The 21,152-nt window shown below is 39.4% G+C and overlaps 1 protein-coding gene across 4 annotated transcripts in view; it reads right to left on the reverse strand.

The window, feature by feature from the left end:
- The window catches only part of unc13a (unc-13 homolog A (C. elegans)), a 70,883-nt gene that overhangs the window by 43,620 nt on the left and 6,111 nt on the right, over positions 1–21,152 (reverse strand). For all 4 annotated transcript variants that reach the window (XM_041792087.1, XM_041792085.1, XM_041792084.1 and 1 more), the window contains exons 4-13: positions 16,124–16,241; positions 14,539–14,662; positions 12,608–12,678; positions 12,317–12,371; positions 11,655–11,684; positions 10,305–10,500; positions 6,023–6,829; positions 3,358–3,451; positions 2,319–2,365; positions 2,056–2,134 (exon numbers count right to left, since the gene is read on the reverse strand). In XM_041792087.1, the coding sequence (XP_041648021.1) occupies positions 2,056–2,134; positions 2,319–2,365; positions 3,358–3,451; positions 6,023–6,829; positions 10,305–10,500; positions 11,655–11,684; positions 12,317–12,371; positions 12,608–12,678; positions 14,539–14,662; positions 16,124–16,241 (1,621 nt within the window). The remainder of the gene's footprint in view (positions 1–2,055; positions 2,135–2,318; positions 2,366–3,357; positions 3,452–6,022; positions 6,830–10,304; positions 10,501–11,654; positions 11,685–12,316; positions 12,372–12,607; positions 12,679–14,538; positions 14,663–16,123; positions 16,242–21,152) is intronic.

The following is a 21,152-nucleotide window of genomic DNA, read 5'->3' on the forward strand; positions in this document are numbered from 1 at the left end:
AAAGTATGAGACAGAGAGGAAGAGAAGCATCTGCGAACCTGCCTCTGACTGCCTGTCAGTACTTGGCTGTTGTCTTGAATGATGAAGACAGCCATCTGAGCTAATTACTTGTGTGCGGTAATGCTTGGATAGGATGTGTTCAGGGAAACGGCACCCTGTGCTTTATGTGGCAGTTACTTTAAGTCCCATCAGCTTCCACGGCAAGAAAGTTTATATAATCTCTCTTTTACCTTTGCTTGATACTTTCATAAAGTATAATTATTCATGAAGGCTAAATTGTGTGTGTATACATACATTAGCCGGCCACTTTATTAGGTACACCTGTTCAATTGCTTGTAAACACAAATAGCTAAAAAGCCAATTACATGGCAGGAACTTAATGAATTTAAGCATGTAGACGTCATCAAGACAACTTGCTGGAGTTCAAACCGAGCATCAGAATGGGGAAGAAAGGGGATTTAAGTGACTTTGAACATGGCATAGTTGTTGGTGCCAAACAGGCTGGTCTGAGTGCTTCAGAAACTGATGATCTACTGGGATTTTCATGCATAACCATCTCGAGGGTTTGCAGAAAATGGTTCAAATAAGGAAAGATATCCAGTGAGCAGCAGTTGTGTGGACGAAAATACCTTGTTGATATCAGAGGCCAGAGGAGAATGGGCACACTTGGAGATGATAGAAAGGCAACAGTAACTCAAATAACCCCTTGTTACAACCAACGTATGCGGAATACCATCTCTGAACGCACAACACATGGAACCTTAACGTAGATGGACGACAGCAGCAGAAGACCACACCAGGCGCCCCTCCTGTCAGCTAAGAACAGGAAACTGAGGCTACAATTCACACAAGCTCACCAACACTGGACAATATAAGATTGGAAGAACGTTGCCTGGTCTGATGAGTCTCGATTTCAGTTGCAACAGTCAGATGGTAGGGTCGTAATTTGGCGTAAACGACATGAAAGCATGGATCAGTCCTTCCTTGTATCAGTAGGTCAGGCTGCTGCTGGTGGTGTAATGGTGTGAAGATATTTTCTTGACACACTTTGGGCCCTTGAGTACCAAATGAGGATCGTCTAAACACCACAGCCTACCCGAGTATTGCTGCTGACCATGTTCTTTTTTTTATGACATACTACCCATCTTCTGATGGCTACTTCCAGCAGGATAATGCACGTGTCACAAAGCCCAAATCATCTCAAACTGGTTCCTTGAGCATGAGTTCACTGTACCCTGATGGCCTTCACAGTCACCAGATCTCAATCCAATAGAGCATCTTTGGGGTGTGGTAGAACGGGAGATTTACATCATGGATGTGCAGCCAACAAATCTGCAGTGGCTGCATGATGCCTTCATGTCAATATTGGCCAAAATCTCAGGAAAGTTTCCAACACCTTGTTGAAATTATGCTACAAAGAATAAAGGTAAGGGGCTCTAACCTGGTACTAGCAAAGAGGCACCTAACAAAGTGGCTGGCTTAGGGTATCCATAGTCTGAGTCAGTTAGTATCTATGCCTGCTAGTAGTTGCTGAAACTTGAGCCCACTGTCACTATAACACAGGTAGAAAAGTGATAAATTTGTCCTGGTAGTATAGTTTGACAACATTGAAAATAATTGTACAATAAAGAAACAGATATCTTCCTTATACCTAATGAGGCAGTTTCAGCAAGGGTATGGTGGCAGTAAGGGCCAGTGAAAGATGAGTTATAACCTATGACAGCATCTTGCAGACATCATTGTCAATCAGAGAAAACCTTTGGCCTTGTCTGTGGCCTCACAACCCTGTAGCTTGCTCTGACAAGCTCAAGATGTGGGCAGTTCTGGTGTCTGTTAGTGCTGGAGATGAATTGCAGTGGGCAAGAAGAGGGACAGAAAGAGGAGTTAAAAGGATAATGATTTAAAGCTTGGTACCATAATGTGTAGACAAACATCTGAGAAACAAGGGAGAGCAGAGAATCAGAAGGAAAGCAGGCGGCAGTTCAGTAAATGAGGGTGCAGGCTGCCGAGCTGAGTGATGGATGGAAATAAAAAGAGATTAGTGCAGAAACTCACCAGATCTCTGACCAGAGGCATTGCTTTCCTCTTCCTGAGATCTGGCATGCTGTCGATGCTGTACAGAGCGCCACCCATCCTGCCGGCAAAACATGCAAAGAGCAGGTTTAAACATCAGCTAGTTATTCATCTACTAGAGCTGCGGCACGATTAATCAATTAGACAGAAAGTGCATTTAGACTTTCAAGCAAATGGCTTGCCTCTTGGTTGGTAGCTTATAGATTTTCAAAGACTGCAGTAGTAACAGCATCATGGCTACTTACCCTGCTGATAACAGCAAAGAGGCGATGCCAACACTTTCTCCTCTGGCCTGAGGAGACAAAGAGGGATGAGATGAAAGGTAGGCAAGAAAGTGGCTGGAATGCCAGCATCATGGCATGTTTATGGAGATTTTTCTTTATAAAGAGAGCATGCATTTAAAATACTACAAAAGAACCTTCTGGGGGGTTTATTAGCAAGTAGCTGGAGTCCTAATGACTGCAGTGTTTTAAAATTCATAAGTTAGAAATACATCAGTGGGGGATAGACAAAAAGGGGGAAGATCAGGAGAGTTGTCTAGCTGGGTTTTGTCTCTCTGAGTGAAGGGATTATTAACGTCAAAAGTCACTTCCCTGTTTGAGAATTGTAGTAAAAGTAGATTACAGGCAGATGGACATCTGTGTAATAACTTTTCTCATTCTATCTGCCCTTTTATTGTAAGCCATGGTCTTTATCTGCTTGCCTCTTCAAATCAGGACAAACAGCACTGATACTTACAGTACATCATACTGACACAGAAAAAGTAATGATTATTATAAACCCAGGATTTGAAGATGACACTTAGCAGGTTTCTCATGTGGCATTTGGCTCTATGTAACTATCCAAGAGCCTCACAGGATGGCTAGAATACAAATATGAATTTGATTGACAAACTACTGTCCACACCCACCTGAGCTTCTGCTCCAGCCATAGGTAATCAGAATGGACAACATGCAAATCGCTACGAGGATGGCAAACAACTGAAAAGAAAATAATGAATGGCAAACAGTACAAAGGGAAAACAGAAACTACCAAATAAACACAAGACCATAAAATTCACAACTGTAACCAAAAACTGGGAAAAATGATAGACCAGTCAACAAAAGCTGGGAAAAACACAGTAACAGTAGAGACATGCAGGGACTGATGCAAGAGGTTGAACAATACACTTTAGAGTCAAAGCATCAAAAGCAAAAAAATTACTATTATTTATGATGTAATGCATTTACCAGTGCACAACTAAGTATACAAGTAAACACAAACACACATAGATGCTGGTTGTACCTCTTGCAGTTGTAGTCGTACTCTGCTGAAAAGTCTAAGCCAGTTTGCCTTGGCTCTCGCAGGACCAGGCTCCATGATTTCCCTTTTTGGGAAGCTAAAAGAAGACAATTCAAAAATTTATGCAATCAATTCATTAGGTAAACATGCTGAACTGCTCACTAATGCAAATATCTTATCAGCCAAGCACACGTTAGCAACCTCCGCATTTGCAGGTAGACATGATCAAGGAAATCTGCTGAAAATCAAGCAGAGCTTCAAAATAGGGAGGAAATGGGATTTAAATTACTTGTAATAGAGCCATGGTTGTTGGTGGTTTGGCAGGCTTTCATGTTGTTTAGGACAATTTCTTATCCTGACACTCAAATGTCCCAGCAGAAATGGACTCATCAGACAAGGTAACCTTTTTCCAATCTTTCCAATTTTTGTTTCTCAGTTTTGGTATCTGCTTTAAGGTTAATGTTGTTGTGCATTCAGAGATGCTCTTCTACATACCTCTGTTGTATTGAGTTATTATTCGAGCTATTGTTACCTTTCTGTCAGCTCAAACCGGTCTGTCTGTCATTCTCTGACCTCTGCCATTAACAAGGTATTTTGGCCCAGAGATCTGCTGTAGCACTACTACTACTACTGAATTTTGTTTTTCTTTCGATCCATTCTCTGTAAACCTACAGATTTTTGTGAATGAAAATCCAAGTAGAACAGCATCTTGTGAAATACTCAAACCAGACCTTAAAATGGGTGCAAAAACTCCTATTTTACTAGCTTTGCCAGCACCACATTATTATATTGATTGGACCATGTTAATTCACCTACATTAGTTGTTGTCTGTGTAGGTCCTCAACGATCCAGGTCATAGTTATCCAAAGCTAGGTCCAAGAATCTCAACAGAGTTTAAATTCCCCCTTTGGACAAGTGTTGTTTTTGGAGGCAAATTTGTAAAATATCCAGTCAGAGCTCTGACTGGCCTGCTCATAGATATCATTTAATGCATTTTAGGCAGTACCAGAGGAAGCTACTGATACTTCTAGAAGAGCAGCTCTAGATGGCTACTATTGCATTGGCTTAGGGTAACTCACACAACAAAATGGATCGGAATAAAACAAAAGAAAAGATATGCAGTAAAGATAACTTCACAATACAGCAATTCTGTAATAACTGATGTGTTGGAAGGCAATAATACAATAAATAAAACATCACTAATATGTGAAGAAAACCAGATGGTGATCTTGATCAAAAAATATCCCATGAAAGGATGGGCTATATATGCAATATGTGGCTGACGGTACTACATTACAATAATAATACAGTAATCTTATGAATACTGGTTTATTTCAAGACCTCCATATACTGATTCATCAATATAGCTGATTGACTGAGTAATATATAGGTAAGGTGCTGTATTGGTCTATTAATTCAGTGCAGTTGGGGTCATTTTCACCTATAATCACAACTAATCTGTTCACTTCATTTTTACCACTGCTGTTGGATATTATCCTTTTTTATTTTTTAATCTAGCTTCTTTCACAAAATTAACTCAGTCCCCTTAATTCATGTCACAAGTACCACTGTAGTGAGAAATTAGCAGTGAAATCTGTGAAAAGTGTGAATTTTTAATATCAAAATTTCGATATTTGACACCTGCTTCTGGAAAGTTCGATCACACCAGCCAGGACATTGATTTTTTAAAATGATAATAATAACAATAATAGTAGTAGTATAAAAAAATATATCATTACATATTATTATATTGACATTTTGTCTCACCTATATTTGGTTATGTTAACAAAACTGGTTTAATGGGCAGTCCACTGAAGGTTAATAACTTTCATTTGTCACAAGGACAAATAAACAGCATGTAAATATGACTTTATTGTGGTAGAAAAAAGCCTCATGATGCCTAAAAATCACTCAAATGCTATTATTAAATATGACTTAAAATATGATTTTAAGGTGTGTTACCACTCCTTATGACTACAGGTCAATATAACTTTGCCCCTAACGCCAAGTAAATCTTTTTTTCCAATCTGCCCACTGCAACTCATGTAGATTTTTTTTTTTTTTTCAATCACTGCAGTAATACGAGAAGTAATTAATCTATTCACTGTAACTCAAATACTGTAAGAAGGCTCTCTGCGGTAAAATGCCTCACCTCGTATGCACATTTGCTCTCATCAGCTATCTTAAATGATCTTATCTATCTTATGTATGTATCTTATCTCTGATCATGTCTAGTCAGCATCCTTGCACCCTTTTCACATCCTGCAGCCATACAATCTATGCACATGGATTTGTATATATGGAAAAAAAAAACTACTAGAGCTTGTATACACTTGGCCAAAAAAGCTGATTCTGATTCAGGTCTAAGTAATCTGTTTTTTATAACACCAGAGTCAAAGTAATATATGAAACCTATTTAGAGATAAATAGGGGAAACATTTTTAATCAGCATTTCAACTTTGTTAATAATACATTACATTTTAAAGCCTTATCTCTACCCCTTAAATCTGTGCTCTTCTTTGTGCTCTGTATACTCTTTCTGTCAAAAACAAACTGCTGCATCAACATCTGTGTACAAATGTAGTTAATGAAGCTACATGTGGTGTTGACAGAGTGTTGGAGCTCCTCTTTCCCTCTCTGAAGCAGACAGTGTATAAACAGTGTTTACCTTGGAGCAGGTGGCTCTGTTTTCTCTTCAGGAGCTGGAGGGACACTCCCAGGCTCTGCTGGAGGCTGTTCGGGGGGTGGGGGTTCCTCCCGTGGCACTTCAGACTTGGGTTCAGGTTCCAGGAGCTCGCTATCGGGAACTTGTGGTTCAGTGTCTGAGGGGAACGTATCGGTGGTGGGCAGGGCAGGTTCTGTGGGTGCAAATGGAGGCATGTTGGATTCTGAGCTGAAAGGGGGCAGCTTTTCCTCCTGTGTGATGGGAGGTAGACCGGGGGCTGTGCTGGGGGGCTGTAGCTGGTCCTGCACTGGTTTCTGCTGATGCAATGATGCTTGTTTCTCCAGAGGTGGTCTGGTGGCAGATAGTCCATCAGGGGTGGGCATCAGGGTGGGGGCAGTGCTTGTGGGAGTGGGCGTGTAGGGCGGCTCTAGGTCTTCACTGAGCGTGCCGTCAAGTGGATACATATCTTCATCTTCTTCATAAGGCATTTCCTCCTCATCTTCATAATTGTAGTCTCCTTCCTCCTCGTACATGTCGCCCTCTTCTTCAGCATACAGCGCACCCTCCTCTCCTCCATCTTTGAGGTAGCCTCCATCGTCGCTGTATACAGCTTGTGGGTCTTCGCCATCCCATCCTGGTGAATCCTCTTTGCCATAGCTGACGGAGGAGTGGCAGGAGTGGTAGGAGTCGTTTTCATCATAGAACTCGGAACCTCTCAAACTCTCACCATCCTCAGGAACAAACTCCTCACTAAGCTGAGAGCTGCCTCGACTCAACTCTCCCGATGAGGCGTAACGACTGTCTGTGGGGCTGAATGGGGGGGAGACATGGACACAAGTTACAAAGGCGCACAAGTTAAGCTAGAGGAGAACCCACATGTAGACAACTAGGATTATGGTCGCATGGTTACACTTAAGGAACTTGTGTTGGAGCCAGGGAAGGAGACGGCTAACTAACAGGAAAACTTAGGGCACAGGGTTTAGGCTAGTGATGCATCTTTGTGTCTGCAAAAAGCTTTTTAGAAATGAAAAAGGTTACTAAGGATACCAGTTCACACACAAATTATGACAAAAAACACCACACAAAAAGATATAAATAGTCATATTCAAATAAAAAGGAGACAACCTGAAGAGATCAAGGGTAATTTATTAAAACAAAAAGGGCCATTTTGCAGATAAATAACTGAATATTTAGTCCTGATGATGAATGAGGCTATTAGACATTGAGACAGACCATGACTCAGAGAGATTTAAGACACATGCAAATACAGTGTCTTATGCACACACAAGCTCACACTTTATACCTGTTGGTTCAATAACGCATGGTGTAGGAGCAGTTAAATGGGAGAAATGTCTAAGGCTTTGGGCTTTAACACACTGAATGGACGCATAAGCACTCAATCACGACACTTCTGTTTGTTTCTAGCCAGCATCTTTCGCATTATCTCACTCTGGTCCAACACAAAGACTGACACAGACAATGACAAATGCTTGTGTAATGCTTGATTCTGAACACGTCTGCTCTTTATCAACATATAATGAAAAAAACATGGAAAAATGAAGACAAAAATGGACAAATTCTGCCTTGGCCTCTCTGCTAGGGCCCTGTTATTTAGCTGAGGCAATCCTACTGTCTTACAAGTGGAAATTAAATGTGCATAATTAGTGAGTATGTGACACCTAGAACAAGACAAGGCTCTTCTTTAAGCTTCACATATAGGATGAGGCTGTAATAATAGGCTGGAGAGACAACAGAGTCACAGACACACATAGTCACAGGCTCCTGTGCTTATTCCAACCAACAATTATCCTCCCTTTCTCTGATTTGTACAAAACATCCCATGCAATCACGGTCTCTTGAAGACACATAAGAGCACAAAACTGCCCAGAAGTTACAGTTCAAAAATTGTGAGGATGAATGATACATCACTTGTGAAACTTATTTTTGTTTCTTCACCAAGGACACAGTAAGTGTAGATGCAGGAGGAGAAGTTTCTATAAAAAGTGTAAAATATACATTTAAAGAGACAGGGTAAGAGCGCATGCATGCAAGCACAGTGAGCGAGGAGGACGGGACAAGTCCACCACTGACGTCACAGCGAGACGGAGTCACAGGCCGGAGCAGGAGAAAGAGGAGCAGGAGGAGTTGGAGAGGAGGTACAGAGACCCACCTATCGGACAGTGAATGCCTACTGTCTAGAGAATACTGACGGCTGGTTCGCCGGCTCGACCCTGAGCCTGAGTCGATATCGCTGCGCCCGTTGGTGGCCGAGTCTAAACTATCATAGCGTCTGGCAGGAGGAGCAGGGAGGGAGGTAGGGAGGAGGGGGAGAGGTAGGAGAGGACCATCAGTAGAGCTCAGTGCAAACCTTCTAAAGTCAAAGCTCTATCTAAACTCAACCTGTGCACTGCATGGCTTCGAGACACATTCAGTTTTTCAGGCCTGTCCTAAAACAAAAGTCAGGAGTTCATTTGAACACTGAAGCAGGTTATTAACTGTTATCATTACCTCTGTTCAAACGAGCCCATACCTGCTAAATTCCTATTGCATCTGATATGTAAGTGATTGGGGAACAAATCCAAAGTGCTTTTTGAATTAAAAAAAGTGGTTATTTTGCTTAAATAAATGGGATTGCTTGAAAAGAGACAGGCAATGTGGGGCAGAGAAAGTGGGGATGAAACACACCAAGTCTGTAATTTGACACACCAGACAGACCGTTGGGATATACAGTATTTCTGGGCAACAGTCTGCAGTCTGTATTTTGGAAAGGCAGAACCTTCCAAAAAATCTTAGAGGTTGATAAAAATGATTTGCATCTCTTACATTCATTACAGGGAAATCAGAGCAACAAAACATTTGGAATAGTGGACATACACTGCCCCGATAAGTAAACTACATAATCTGAGCTCAACAGCAGCCGCCATCGCTGTTCTCTACTAGTGAAGCCAGTTGGTGAATAAAACTCAAAGTGTTCAGTCCTGTTCTTTACTCTTTAATAGAGAAATGTTTTCCAGTTCTTAAAAAAAACTACAGCTATAACTATCTTTGAGATAATCATTTCACATGCAGCAGCCATTGTTTCCCGGCTTGTACAACCACCTGTAGTTACTGCCTCATTCTCCATAAAATGACGCTTACCTGGCACAGCTAAACCAACTGAGCTAAACCAATATCCCCTGATGTGCTTTATTAATTACAACATTTGTTATATGAAGGTCTTGTCCTTACTGAGAACAAGCAGGTATGTTTTTGTCTTTTAAGCTTGAAAATATCTTGTGCAATCTTAACAACAAGAATCTGCACATCAAATCATAATCTTAGAAGTGTGTTTCTGTAGACATTTTTGCTTAAGGCACTCTGGAGATTGAACCAAACTCTCAAGGCACACCACAACCTTATCTATACAACATAGCATCTTTAATACTTGTTATAAGGGCTGTCAAATCCTATACTAGGTTCTACGTCTGCTTTTTATAACTGAGCGTCCACTAAATTCAACAACACACAGCGGGGATTTTCAGATTTGAAAAAAAAAGGGCAAAAAATCTTTGCACAATGCTCTGCTGATTTGCTCCCCAACCACTTTAATTGCATTGATAACAGGGAGCAAAACTCTCCCACAGCTCATCTGAACACCTGACTTTTGTTGAAAGCAAAACTGAAAAAAACTGCAGGATTATCCTTTAGGTGTCTGCACAAAGATACCTGAAGATGAGCACTTGAAGTTTTATTTTACCCATCTTGATCTCAACAAATGAAAAGGCAAACCTTCTATCTCAGTGTCTGCGCAATGCATTCTTGATCATCTTTAAAACATTTTTTTGTCTAATTCATTTATTTTTCTGCAAGACAACTCAACACAGGGGACATCACATGGGGTTCGTGATGCTCAAACAGTCAACATGCACACACAGATGCAGGCACGCACACATTCACACACTCACACACTCACACATAGGAAAATAACAACAAAGGCCCACTTCATATATGACCTGTATACAAGAACTGTGCAGCCCAGCATGCTTGTATACACTGAGGCCAGGGCTATTCTCTGGAGAAGGAGAGCACAGTGGGACAACATGTTACCGTGAACAGTACAGTGAAACAAAACAAGACCCCAGGGCCTGAGCTGTCTCTAGGATAAATGCTACACTCCATGTTACTGTGGAAAGTCTGATATTACATATTAAACAGTTAATAGTTTTAGGTGCTTTTTTTTACCCATTAAAAGAAACCTTTCACCCTGTTTTCATTAGCATGGTGATGGTTCTGGGGTAGTGGTTACCTCATGGCTCTGTGGTCGTAGTCCAGGTCCTGCATGTCATCGTTGTAGGAGTGTCTGTAATGCTGGTGCCTCATGGGATACTGATGCATGGAAGCATTAGGCTGGGAGGTGGTGTAGTACGGAGGTGGGATGCTGTTACTGGTCTCGCTGCGGTAGTCGCTGTCCCTGTCGTCAACAGCGCTGTCTGGGTCGTCGTCTGTTCACATAGACAAAGGCAAAGAGACAGGACAATGTGAGACAGCAGAGTTAGGAGGTAATGATAGATCTTATTTGTATTATGCAATTTTGTGTTTTGACATATAATGTTTAGATTAAACAAAGTAGATATTATACCATTCAGGATGAGATAGCTCATTTACCTAAATTAAATTTTTTTGTGTTTGCATCTTTATTGAAAAGTTTGATTGACTTTGCTTTAACTTATGTTATTGATTTAATTGTCTTGTTTAAACTCTTAACCCAACCAATGTTATTCTTTTTAACTTATCAGTGTAGAAATATGTATATTAGTAAAACTTCTGACACTTCTAAAGCTCTCAGAAAAGAGTATGAAGCTGCTTTACTGAGTGCGTGTCAATCACACTGGTTGCTCACTGGTTGTGTGATAAATATATCTATTCCCAACAGCTCGCCTGGGGAGAGGTTTTTTCTGACTTTACCTGCTGCTCTCACACACCTGCTCACCCTTACTTCACACAGAAATTTAACATGGTAGCAGGTAAAATCTACTTGAATTTGGTTAGAAGTTCTGGACCTCCCTCCCACCAAACATCAACTCTCAATTTTCAACCCATCCATCCGTCTCAAAACCCATCTTTTCAAACTTGTGTATCCAGTCTGACAGTTTTCCTGTTGGCCAACTAACAGTGTTTTCCCCAATGTTGTTATTCTTTTTTAATTCTTATATTTATGTGTCTTTTTATGTGTTTTTTTAAACGTTGCTTTTTATGGTGACCTTGAGTGCTGTACAAGGCACCTATAAATACAATGCATTGATTATTACTGTCATATTATAGTCTGAAAAATGGTGGCTCGAAGAGAAAAACTTCCAAAAAGCATTAAAGTAAAAGGACATATCCCAATCTCCAGTGGAAACCGTACACTTTGAGAAAATCATATCTGCCTGCAAACTCTAAAACAGTTTATTTTACTATTTTGTAAAGATGTGCTTTATGTACATGAAGAGAAAACTGATATAAGCAGGAAAGTAAGTTCAAAGAAGATTGGCTGAAAAAAAAAAATCGATGTAGCTAAAGTTCTAAAGGAGAAGGTCATTACATTAAGTGAGACACGGACAAGAAATGCTGAATAACACCAAGTCATTAGCAGGAAAGCATGAAAGAAACTTACTTTGCTGATCCCCCCACAAGCTCCAATTACCTGTAAGGAGATAAAGGGATAGGAAACCAAATTAGGTTTGGGCCACAAATTAAACACATCCAAAACATAGTAAACAAACATGCTGAGGCTTGCCTTGGAAGATAATAAGATGTTTGCATGTGCATGTGTGTAAGAAAGAAGAAAAAGAAAGCACTAGGTCTTTAGAGAAGGGTAGATCGAATTCTATGCTTATGTAAATGCCTGTGGCCTTGGGGCTGTTACTTAACTCAGACCAGAAAATACACACTATAGATGTTACCATCTCTACACAGAGATGTCATGATTTATTCTTTACACACCTCTACACTTATCCACCTGCTCCTGTGCCATTCCTAATAAGCAGACAGACAGTCAGACAGGCAGGGCGGTGTGTGTCTGACAGCCCAGTGTATGTCAGATATCATTCATCACACAGCTAGCACCTATAAGTCACTCTGGTGTTCATGTGGGATTTGTCTCATCAGCTCCCCTACACCCTCCCTCCCCTTTATCTATCAGCCGCCCTCTACTTTCGGTCTAGTTCCATTCCCAGTTATATCAGATAGGAGAGGAAGGAAGAAGAGGAGCCATAAAAAGGACCCAGCAGGGAGTGATGGGAGGAGGTGGACGCCAGTGAGGCTTTTAACACTCACAGCACTGCGTGGACGGTGCATGGAGGGGTCGCTCCTGTTCTTCTTGATAGGCATACTGAGGGAGAAGGAAATTAAATTCATCATATTTCTGAGAAGAATTGTCTCTGGCATTTCTGCTGTTATTGGCAGCTATAGAGTGTGATCAGAGAAAGCGATGAAGATAAAGAAAGAGGTGGAAAGAAAAGGGGCTACAAAAGAAAATACCGTAAGGAGGGAAAAAAGATGAGAAAATATAGAAGACAGATGGTGTTGAGACAGTGATGGGAATATGGGAGGGAATTAAACTCTTACATCTTGATCTCTCATGGCGTTAAGTTGTTCAAGTTTCTTGGCCCAGTATCTGGCTTCTTCTTCTGGAATGTCTGCAGCAAACAACTCAGAAATCAGCGTGATACTCAACTGAACTAATTAGAAATTGGACATCTTAAGCATGCCTCCCTGTATATTTTTCAGTGGACGAAAGCCAACAAAAAATCACAGTTTTGTTATTTTAAAATCCATGACAAAAACTTTACTGGGATAGTGGTCCCACTAGTGCTATAGTACAACACATTAAGGTAGCGATTACCATATATCTAAGATTATAATAAACAATATACAATCTCTTTTCCACTCTTTTATGGCTTCTTATACATTTTAACATTTTATTGTATTTTTTAAATGTATTTAATGTAAATAATTTGCATATTTTCTAGGCTAGATGAGTATCAAAAACATCTAATCATGCACTGTGCCTAGGGATGTCCGATATTATCGGCCTCCTGATATTATCAGCTGATAATAGCATAAAAAATGTATTATTGGAAATTATCGGTATCGGATTTTCATTAAAAAAAAAAAAAAATTCTTTCAAAAAACTTTTACCCTGAGTTTAGATCAGCCAACATTTTTACTCCTTTGTTTACAATTACTAGTACTACTCTAGTCTGGACTGAAGCTGTTTGCCTTCAATGTTTTTGTTGTAGTTTTGCCATTTGTGAAGAAGTCAAAACTAAGTATTTTGCCCTAGTTGTAGTGGCCGGGTATTGTCAGGATTATCTCAGGGAGAGCATGATCCAAGCTGTTGTTTGAAGCATGTAAAAAAAAATAAGAAAAAAGAAGCACTTGTCTTTTATAATAAATATGGCAGTGCCATGTTGGCACCATGACTTAAGTTGAAGTTGTTTCTCATTTTTGCACAAGGAAATCAAATGTTTGCATTTGAAAGCCTTGTTGTTACATTTATGAATGCATCCAGTGGGGCATCACAATGAAGTGACTAAATTAGGCATTATGTGTTAATTTCACAACAGGGTATATGCGATGTTGTTACCTTACATTAGTTTTGGTGGAAAAAACCCCGCATATTATTGGTATCGGTTTATATCGGTATCGGGAATTAAGAGTGGGACAGTATCGGTTATCAGTTATCTGTAAAAAAGCAAATATCGGACATCCATAACTGTGCCAAGTATAAAAGTGCTTGTAGCCAATAAATGTCAGATTGAATTTCTGAATTTGAATTTAGCGGAAATAGAAATAAGAAAAGATGGATGAAGAAATCTCATAACAGATGACTCTATGATTCAGCTTATAATTCTGTCACACTTAATTCCTTGGCTGATGTTTGTCACAAAAGTGCAAAAGATAAAAAAATATATTTTGTAGTAATGAAGGACTTCTTACAAATGATAGCTCTTAAACAAACATTTAACTTGTAAAAACTTTTTAAAGTTCCTTTAATGGTCTATTAAATGGTGGAGGTGAGAGCTTGAGCTGCTGCCTCTGCAAGGGGTTATAGCCTCTGTACATGAGAAGATCCTATAACCTATAAGCCAAACCAATGCCAAGATTTGTGTTTAAGATTTTCAACAGACATTTTCACAGTTGACTATGAGGAAATAAATGAACTTGTACAAAATATATTTTACCAGCTGAGATATAGTTAACTTAAATGTCTTGGCAACTGAACAAATAAAAAGTTATACAATATTAAATAGAAAGCTGCAATACAGGTCTTTTGTTGAGATACTGTTGCCATTTACTTTTTTCAAACTCAAGGATAAACTTTCAAGCTGAAGTAACAGCACTAGAGGTATGCTTAGTATCATATGTACTATAAAGACCAGCAGTACTACAAGTAGTAAAGCTAATAGTAAACATGATGCAGATAGTGGTAAGTACATTTTACTTTTGTATCAATTAAATGTTAAGATAAATATGACAAGGATAAAGAGCCAGACCTAGTGGCAGTTCAAAGCGGGTGTCAAGCAGCAGCCGGTGAAAGGTCGGGTCTTTGGTTCCACAAATCTCATTCTCTGCCATGATCGCATTTGAGTCCAGAGTCAGCCATTGACCTGGACCCTCCTGTAGGAGAATGAGGAAAGGGTCAGAGAAACTTGACTGCAACAGCACTACTTACACAAGTGATAAACACGTCTTAACTGTATCAAACATTGGTGGAGACAGATTTTTATCATAATGAAATAAACACATACACATATGGTACCTATAGAAAGTATTCAGCCAAATGGATGTTTTATCCTTTCAATGATTTTACAAATCAATCATGGTCAACATAATTTGGCTTTCTGATAAAAAAAAAAAAGACAACAGAAACCCTCTTTAATGTTAAAGTGAAAACAGATTTCTACAAAGCGAGGTCAACTGAACAAAAACATGTACTGACTGACCTAATTCAACAGAGGGCCAGCCATTTGGTGCTAGTAGTCTCACAATTAGTGAAATGGGGATCACCTGAGTGCAGTGAATGTGTCTCAGGTGATTGTAATATGAAAACACCTGTGTCTGGAAGGTCCAGCCACTGGTTAATCAGTATTCATGGCTACCATTACACCATGCAGACAAGAGAACATTCAAAGCAATTCAGAGAAGATATGGGATGGGTGGAAAACATTTCCTAGGCACTGACTTAACATCCACTGGAGTTCAGTTAAATACATCATCATGAAATAAAAGGAATATGGCACATGTGTAAATCTGCCTATATCCTCACAAACTGAGTGGCCATACAATAAGGAGACTAGTGAGATGGAGGATACAAAGTCTCCTATGAAGGAGTTACAAGCTTCAGCAGCTAAGATTGGGGAGATTCTGTGTAAAACAACTGCCAAGGTTCTTTACTAGTCAAAGCTTTCTGGCAAAGAGAAAGCCACTGTTGAAGAAAACTCATTAAATCTTGACTAGAGTTCCCCAAAAGGCATGTGGGAGACTCCATTGTCAAGTGGAAGAAATTTCTTTGGTCTGATGAGACCAAATGGTGCTTTTTAGCCACAAGACAAGACACTATCAAGCCTGACTGAGACTTATCCACACACACTCAATGCTGTAATTGCAGCCAAAGACACCCCCAAAGCCAAAGGGGGTGCATATTTATGCTGTCACTTATTTTAAATCACATATTTTGACATTACTTTGTAGAAATCTGTCTTCACTTTACATTAACAAGTTTTTTGTCATTTTCTTTTGTTAAGATGACTGATTTTTAAAATCAATAAATGGGTGAAACATCAGCACAGCCTTTTTTTGATATAATGGTTTCATAGGACACAGCCCAAATACTATTTTGTTGTAATGACCTGACAATAACAGCCATAAAAACTTTATTTGATCCATCTCCAGGTCTCAAATTAAGATCGCAACTGAAGTAACACTTAAAGTTTTGAGACTTTATAACTTGTATTTTTATAAGATTATTAAAGACCCAACATTTATCTTCCCTTTGACCACTGAATGAGTGAACATGTACAGTGAGTGCAGCCAATGATTATCAATGCTGGGCGTCTGAGTCAGAGAGAGGGTGTGTACCTCATTGGACTGCCGTATGCTGCGCAGAGGGATCCATAAGGTGCCCACCATGGTGTCCCAGATCAGCCCTTTATTCCACACCTCCACCGTTAAGCCCAGATCCAGGCGGTTTATTTCACTGCTCAGCAAAAAGAGGAAGAGGAGGATTAAGAAAAAGAAAAATGAGTCAGGAAAGGGCAGAGGAGAGAGATTAAACAAATACAGCCTGTTATAATGAGGTGTGTGGAGGCAGACTTGCATTCAGATGTTTCAGTGTGCAGAGGGTTTTCAACAGATATACAGTCTATTCCATCAAGAGTTGCATTAAATCTGGTGATGGATATGCACTGTGATTCAATCTGCTGAGGGAAATGAGTCATTCAGTATGAAGATGGAGTGAGCAGGTGATTGTCATCCAGGCTGCTGGATATAAGACAGACAGGAGAGCAGCAGACACTTTATTTGTGTATGACAAACAAATTAACTTTATATGCCTTCTTTCCATCACACTCCACCCAGCTGAGGTCTGGACCTGGATTTGTAAAGTGATTCAGATTATCAGCTCTCCAGCTCTCTCATTGTCCAATGGTGCCTCTACTCAAGACCACAGGCTGTCTTAAGTGAATCAAAGGCTAAAAATAGAAACAGCCTTGATATGAAACTGCATCTTCTGTTTCCTAAGAAGCAGAGGAAGTACGTTGGTAAATGGATAAATGGTCTGTGCATCAAAATAAGGGAAAGATGAGAGGGAGAAAGGGGCAGGAGATGGAAACTAATGGATATAGAAGGGAGGGAAGAAATCAGAGTATGAAGCTGTTGTACATTGTAAGTATAAAATAGGGAGATTAAAGCTAAGACTTTATAAAACATGAGTGTAGTCTTACTGACGTCACTCATTGGTTTCTATAGAGGCATTATAACGCCCAACAATGGTCACTACATTAGAAATGCTGATACCAACTAACTTGGAGTTGACAAATTAAGGAAAAAGACAGAAATGTGGAGTTGAGGCAGATCTTCAAACTGCTAACACGTTCACCTGTCAGCCAAATCAGCCAAAACCCTTATTATACTAATCCATTTACAATCATAACAAAATTGGATGTGCTACTTTAAAAAGTCAACCCAAGGTGTGCACAAAAGAAGAAATAAGTTATTGATTGCATTTTAAACAAAAAGCTGTAATGTAAAATGGTGATTTTGTATGAGACTTAACAGGAATTCCTTGTTTTTTGCAGCCAGCTTCAAGTGCACACTCTAGGAAGTGTTTCTTGCACTTCTCTTTGGCTTCATTTTCACCACTGGAGGTTGCAGATTGGATGAAAAAAGTCTTGTCTGGTGTTTTTTCCCCATAGACATTTTTGTGGTACTATGACGTTTAATGAAGTAATGACGCCTGGCGAAAACCCTCCACTCTAGGTGTGTGAAATCTGCTGGAGCAGCACAGACAGCCCAGGTGTTATGTCATCCCCCTCACTATTCAAAGGGTAGAGAGACGGAGAGTAAGCAAGGGTAAGTGGGCAAAAATGACCCCTCTGAGGAAGCACAAATGTCACAGCTGAACCTGCAGCCCTATGGTTCACAACGTGTGTGTACTAAGAACTGATCCCCTGAGGAGGCATCTCTATTCTTGTGAATTAACTGTACTCATTACTTATTTATCTGTAGCTATTCATAAATCAATATGGACTCACATCAGACAGTGACACTAGAGTTTTAAAAGTATAAAAGGTAAATGGTTTTAGCTTGTACTCTTCTAGTCATCTGACTACTCAAGGCACTTTTTTAAACTGCAGGTCACACTTACCTATTTACTCCCATTCACACACACTGATGGATGAGACTGCTATGTAAAGTGGCCATCAGCATTATTAACTAATCCTATTCATTTGCATTAACACGCCAGTGATGCAGCAGTGGGAGCAACTTGGGGTTAAGTGTCTAAGTGCCCAAGGACATATTGACATGCGACTGCAGGAAATGGGGATTGAACTCACAACCTTCCAGTTCAGAGATTAAAACCTCACCACTGAGTAACACTTAAAAGGTCTCTGCATGTGTTCACTACATACTTACAAGGTTCAGTCTTTCAGAGGTACTTATAGAGGGTAAAGAACTGAAGATATAAGAGTACTTCACAGTCATAATACCAGATTTTATAACTTTGATACAATGCTTGTAAAAATCCAGGAATGATGATAGCTGTTTTGATACAACAGCCCTTGGCCCACATTTGTTGGTAATTTGTTTTTTTTTCATAACCAAATGGCAGAAAAACTCCTGTCACACTGTCTTAATTGCACACATACATCAGCACATTTAGAAAGGGCTTTCTATTGGGCTTGAGACATTTTTTTTGGTTAAAGAAATGACGATTCATGTTTTTAAAGTATTGGTATTTGTGGATACAATCAAGACCACACATTGTGTGTGTGTGTGTGTGTGTGTGTGTGTGTTTGGGGGGGTGGTAAACCTGGCTCAGCCAAATGAGGGGTATATAAAGGTAAGAAAAAATCATGATCCATTTTAATGTATACAATATTATTTTAAATTAATAACCACTTCCATCAGAGAAGCAAATATGTTGTGTATTCATTTATGCTGCAGTATATAGCCTTCTTCAAAATATAAACTCCTTTTATAAAAGTATGAAGAAAAAACAGGTTAAAAGTGGCAAAGATTGGTTACAAGTGGCAAAAATGTGCTAAAAGTGGCAAAAATGGGCATAACATATAGAGAAATGCTGTTAAATTTGGACATAAAAAGTGGTGTAAGGGGTTAAAAGTGGCAAAAATGGGGTAACAGAGATAGCAATAGGTGAAAAGTGGTAAAGGGGTTTAAAATTCCCCTAAATTTCCCTAGACCCTCAACTATCTATCTATCTATCTATCTATCTATCTATCTATCTATCTATCTATCTATCTATCTATCTATCTACAGTGCTTAACATATTAGACCACCCTAACCCTAAACAAGGTAAGGTTTATGTCACAGCTGCCCTAAATTAACAGCATTGGTAATTACCAAAATCATTTCTTATGTTTCTGCAATGTCTAATACACCAATATGTAGAAGCTCTTTAACAGAAATTATATATTTAATGTTAAAATTTAATTATTATTGTTATCCATGACTTTTCAAATTTACTGATTAACAAAAAACTGAAAAAATAGTAAAGCACATTATTATTTCTTGATTAATATGTCAAACTATAGTTATTTATAGTTATTTACTTGCATTCCTGAACAGAAAAAATAGTTTTAGTGGTTGAATGTTATGCTTGATGAATTTCTGACTTCTCAGAGAAGCCCAGTGAGCTGGCTCAAATTGAGGTGAATTCAGTTTGAAATTCCTCATTCCTGTTCAAAATGGTAAAACATGGAGAGCTCAGTGAAAATGAAAAAGTCTGCATTAAAGCACTTCATGATGCTGGATGGTCTCTGAGACAAATATGACAGGTGGTCTATTAATTTGTTAAGCACTTTATCTATCTAAAAAAGTGGCAAAAATAGGGAAATATTATTAAACTGTGGCAAAATTAGTATAAGGGGGGAAAATGGGTTAACAGAGGCAAATAATATGCAGAAAGTGGTTATAAATTTTACAACAAAATAGCAAACTACAAATGAGCCAAAAATTAGAAAACACACTGTTCAACACCAAATGAATGAAAGTGAGGGATTGTGTTGTACTGAAAATGTGGTAGCTAGTGTAGCCTCAAACCACTTTTTGAGATAAGGAGATGCTGCCATGGTCTGGTAACTGCAATTCTCTAACTCCCCACCCCTTTATGTGACCTTGCAAAGCAGATGAATTTGCCAGATTCCATGTCTGTAATCAGGCAGATCCATCTTGCAAATCTTCAAGCTGAAATGTTTGTTCCCTGCCCAGACCAATCGGTGTCATTTGAAGAGAAAGAGGTAGTAGCTATGATTTACTGGACTGCACACTGGTAAACAATGGTGCCTGGTAAAGAGATAAGCATGATACAGCTATAGTGGCAGAGCTGGACATTTTTTAAAAGAAGAGGAAAGAACTGCACTAATAGCTTTTACTGGTGGAAAAGATGTTTTAGGTCTTTCTTCTCCTGACCGGTTTTGGCAAAAGTTTGATTTACCAACTATCTCCACATATAGTGAACAACGATATTGGCTGCCTGTCAAGCTAATGTCATGTAGGTTACACCCTAGGGCTGTGCATGCCTGCTACGTCAAAAGTTTTGTTGCTCTGTCTAATGAATATGATGGACAGAACCTTTGTCAAAACACCCTTTGGGATTTATCTGAAAGGTTCTGTCTTTCCAAAACACAGACTGGACTGTTGCCCAGATGGATATAAAATATATCCCATGCAATAGCTAGTGAAACAGTCTCTGGCATGGTTATCCTTTATGGTCAGGGTTTCTGACTGACTTTGATTAGTAGAATAGACTTTCCTTTGTAACATTCTATTTGTGTTGTTTTTCTATGACTCAGTCCTCTCAGAGCGTAACTGACACTCCTTTCATTCACAAGCACCTCAGTTTTGGTGTCAAAAAGTTTATTTTCTTCAAATTCCTTCTGGTTGTCATCATTTTTCCTCGCCAAACACCTCTGATCTGCCATCTTAGTTCTATTCATTTTCATTCATAAGGAGTTTTGTATTAACCATTTATGGGTGAAAGTGGGTGTTGAGAGGGCAGAATAGGAGGTTGATCTCTGTGTGAACATCTCCAGGTGGATCGGGGTTCACAATTTGTACATGCTATGCACTGTTCTATAAATGAGACCCTATCTGCCTGTTGTTGTTGAGTTGTTTTTGCCAACTGCCTTATTCAATGGCATACATGTAGGGAAGCAATGCTTTTTTTGGTCTAGCTTTGGTTGAAAAAGCCCTCAACCCTAAACACTACCATGATTTTACAGATGTGAAATGAAGGAGAAAAGACTCATCTGACAACAGATGCCCTTGTAATTAGACTGCAGTAAAAGGAAAACTTGGGATTGGTCAAGTAGATGTCAGCTGAGCAGAAGAAATAGTAGTAATGAATTGTGAGTGAAATACATGCAGC

The sequence above is a fragment of the Cheilinus undulatus genome, linkage group 7, assembly GCF_018320785.1.
Source record: "Cheilinus undulatus linkage group 7, ASM1832078v1, whole genome shotgun sequence".
Taxonomy (NCBI): Eukaryota; Metazoa; Chordata; class Actinopteri; order Labriformes; family Labridae; genus Cheilinus; species Cheilinus undulatus.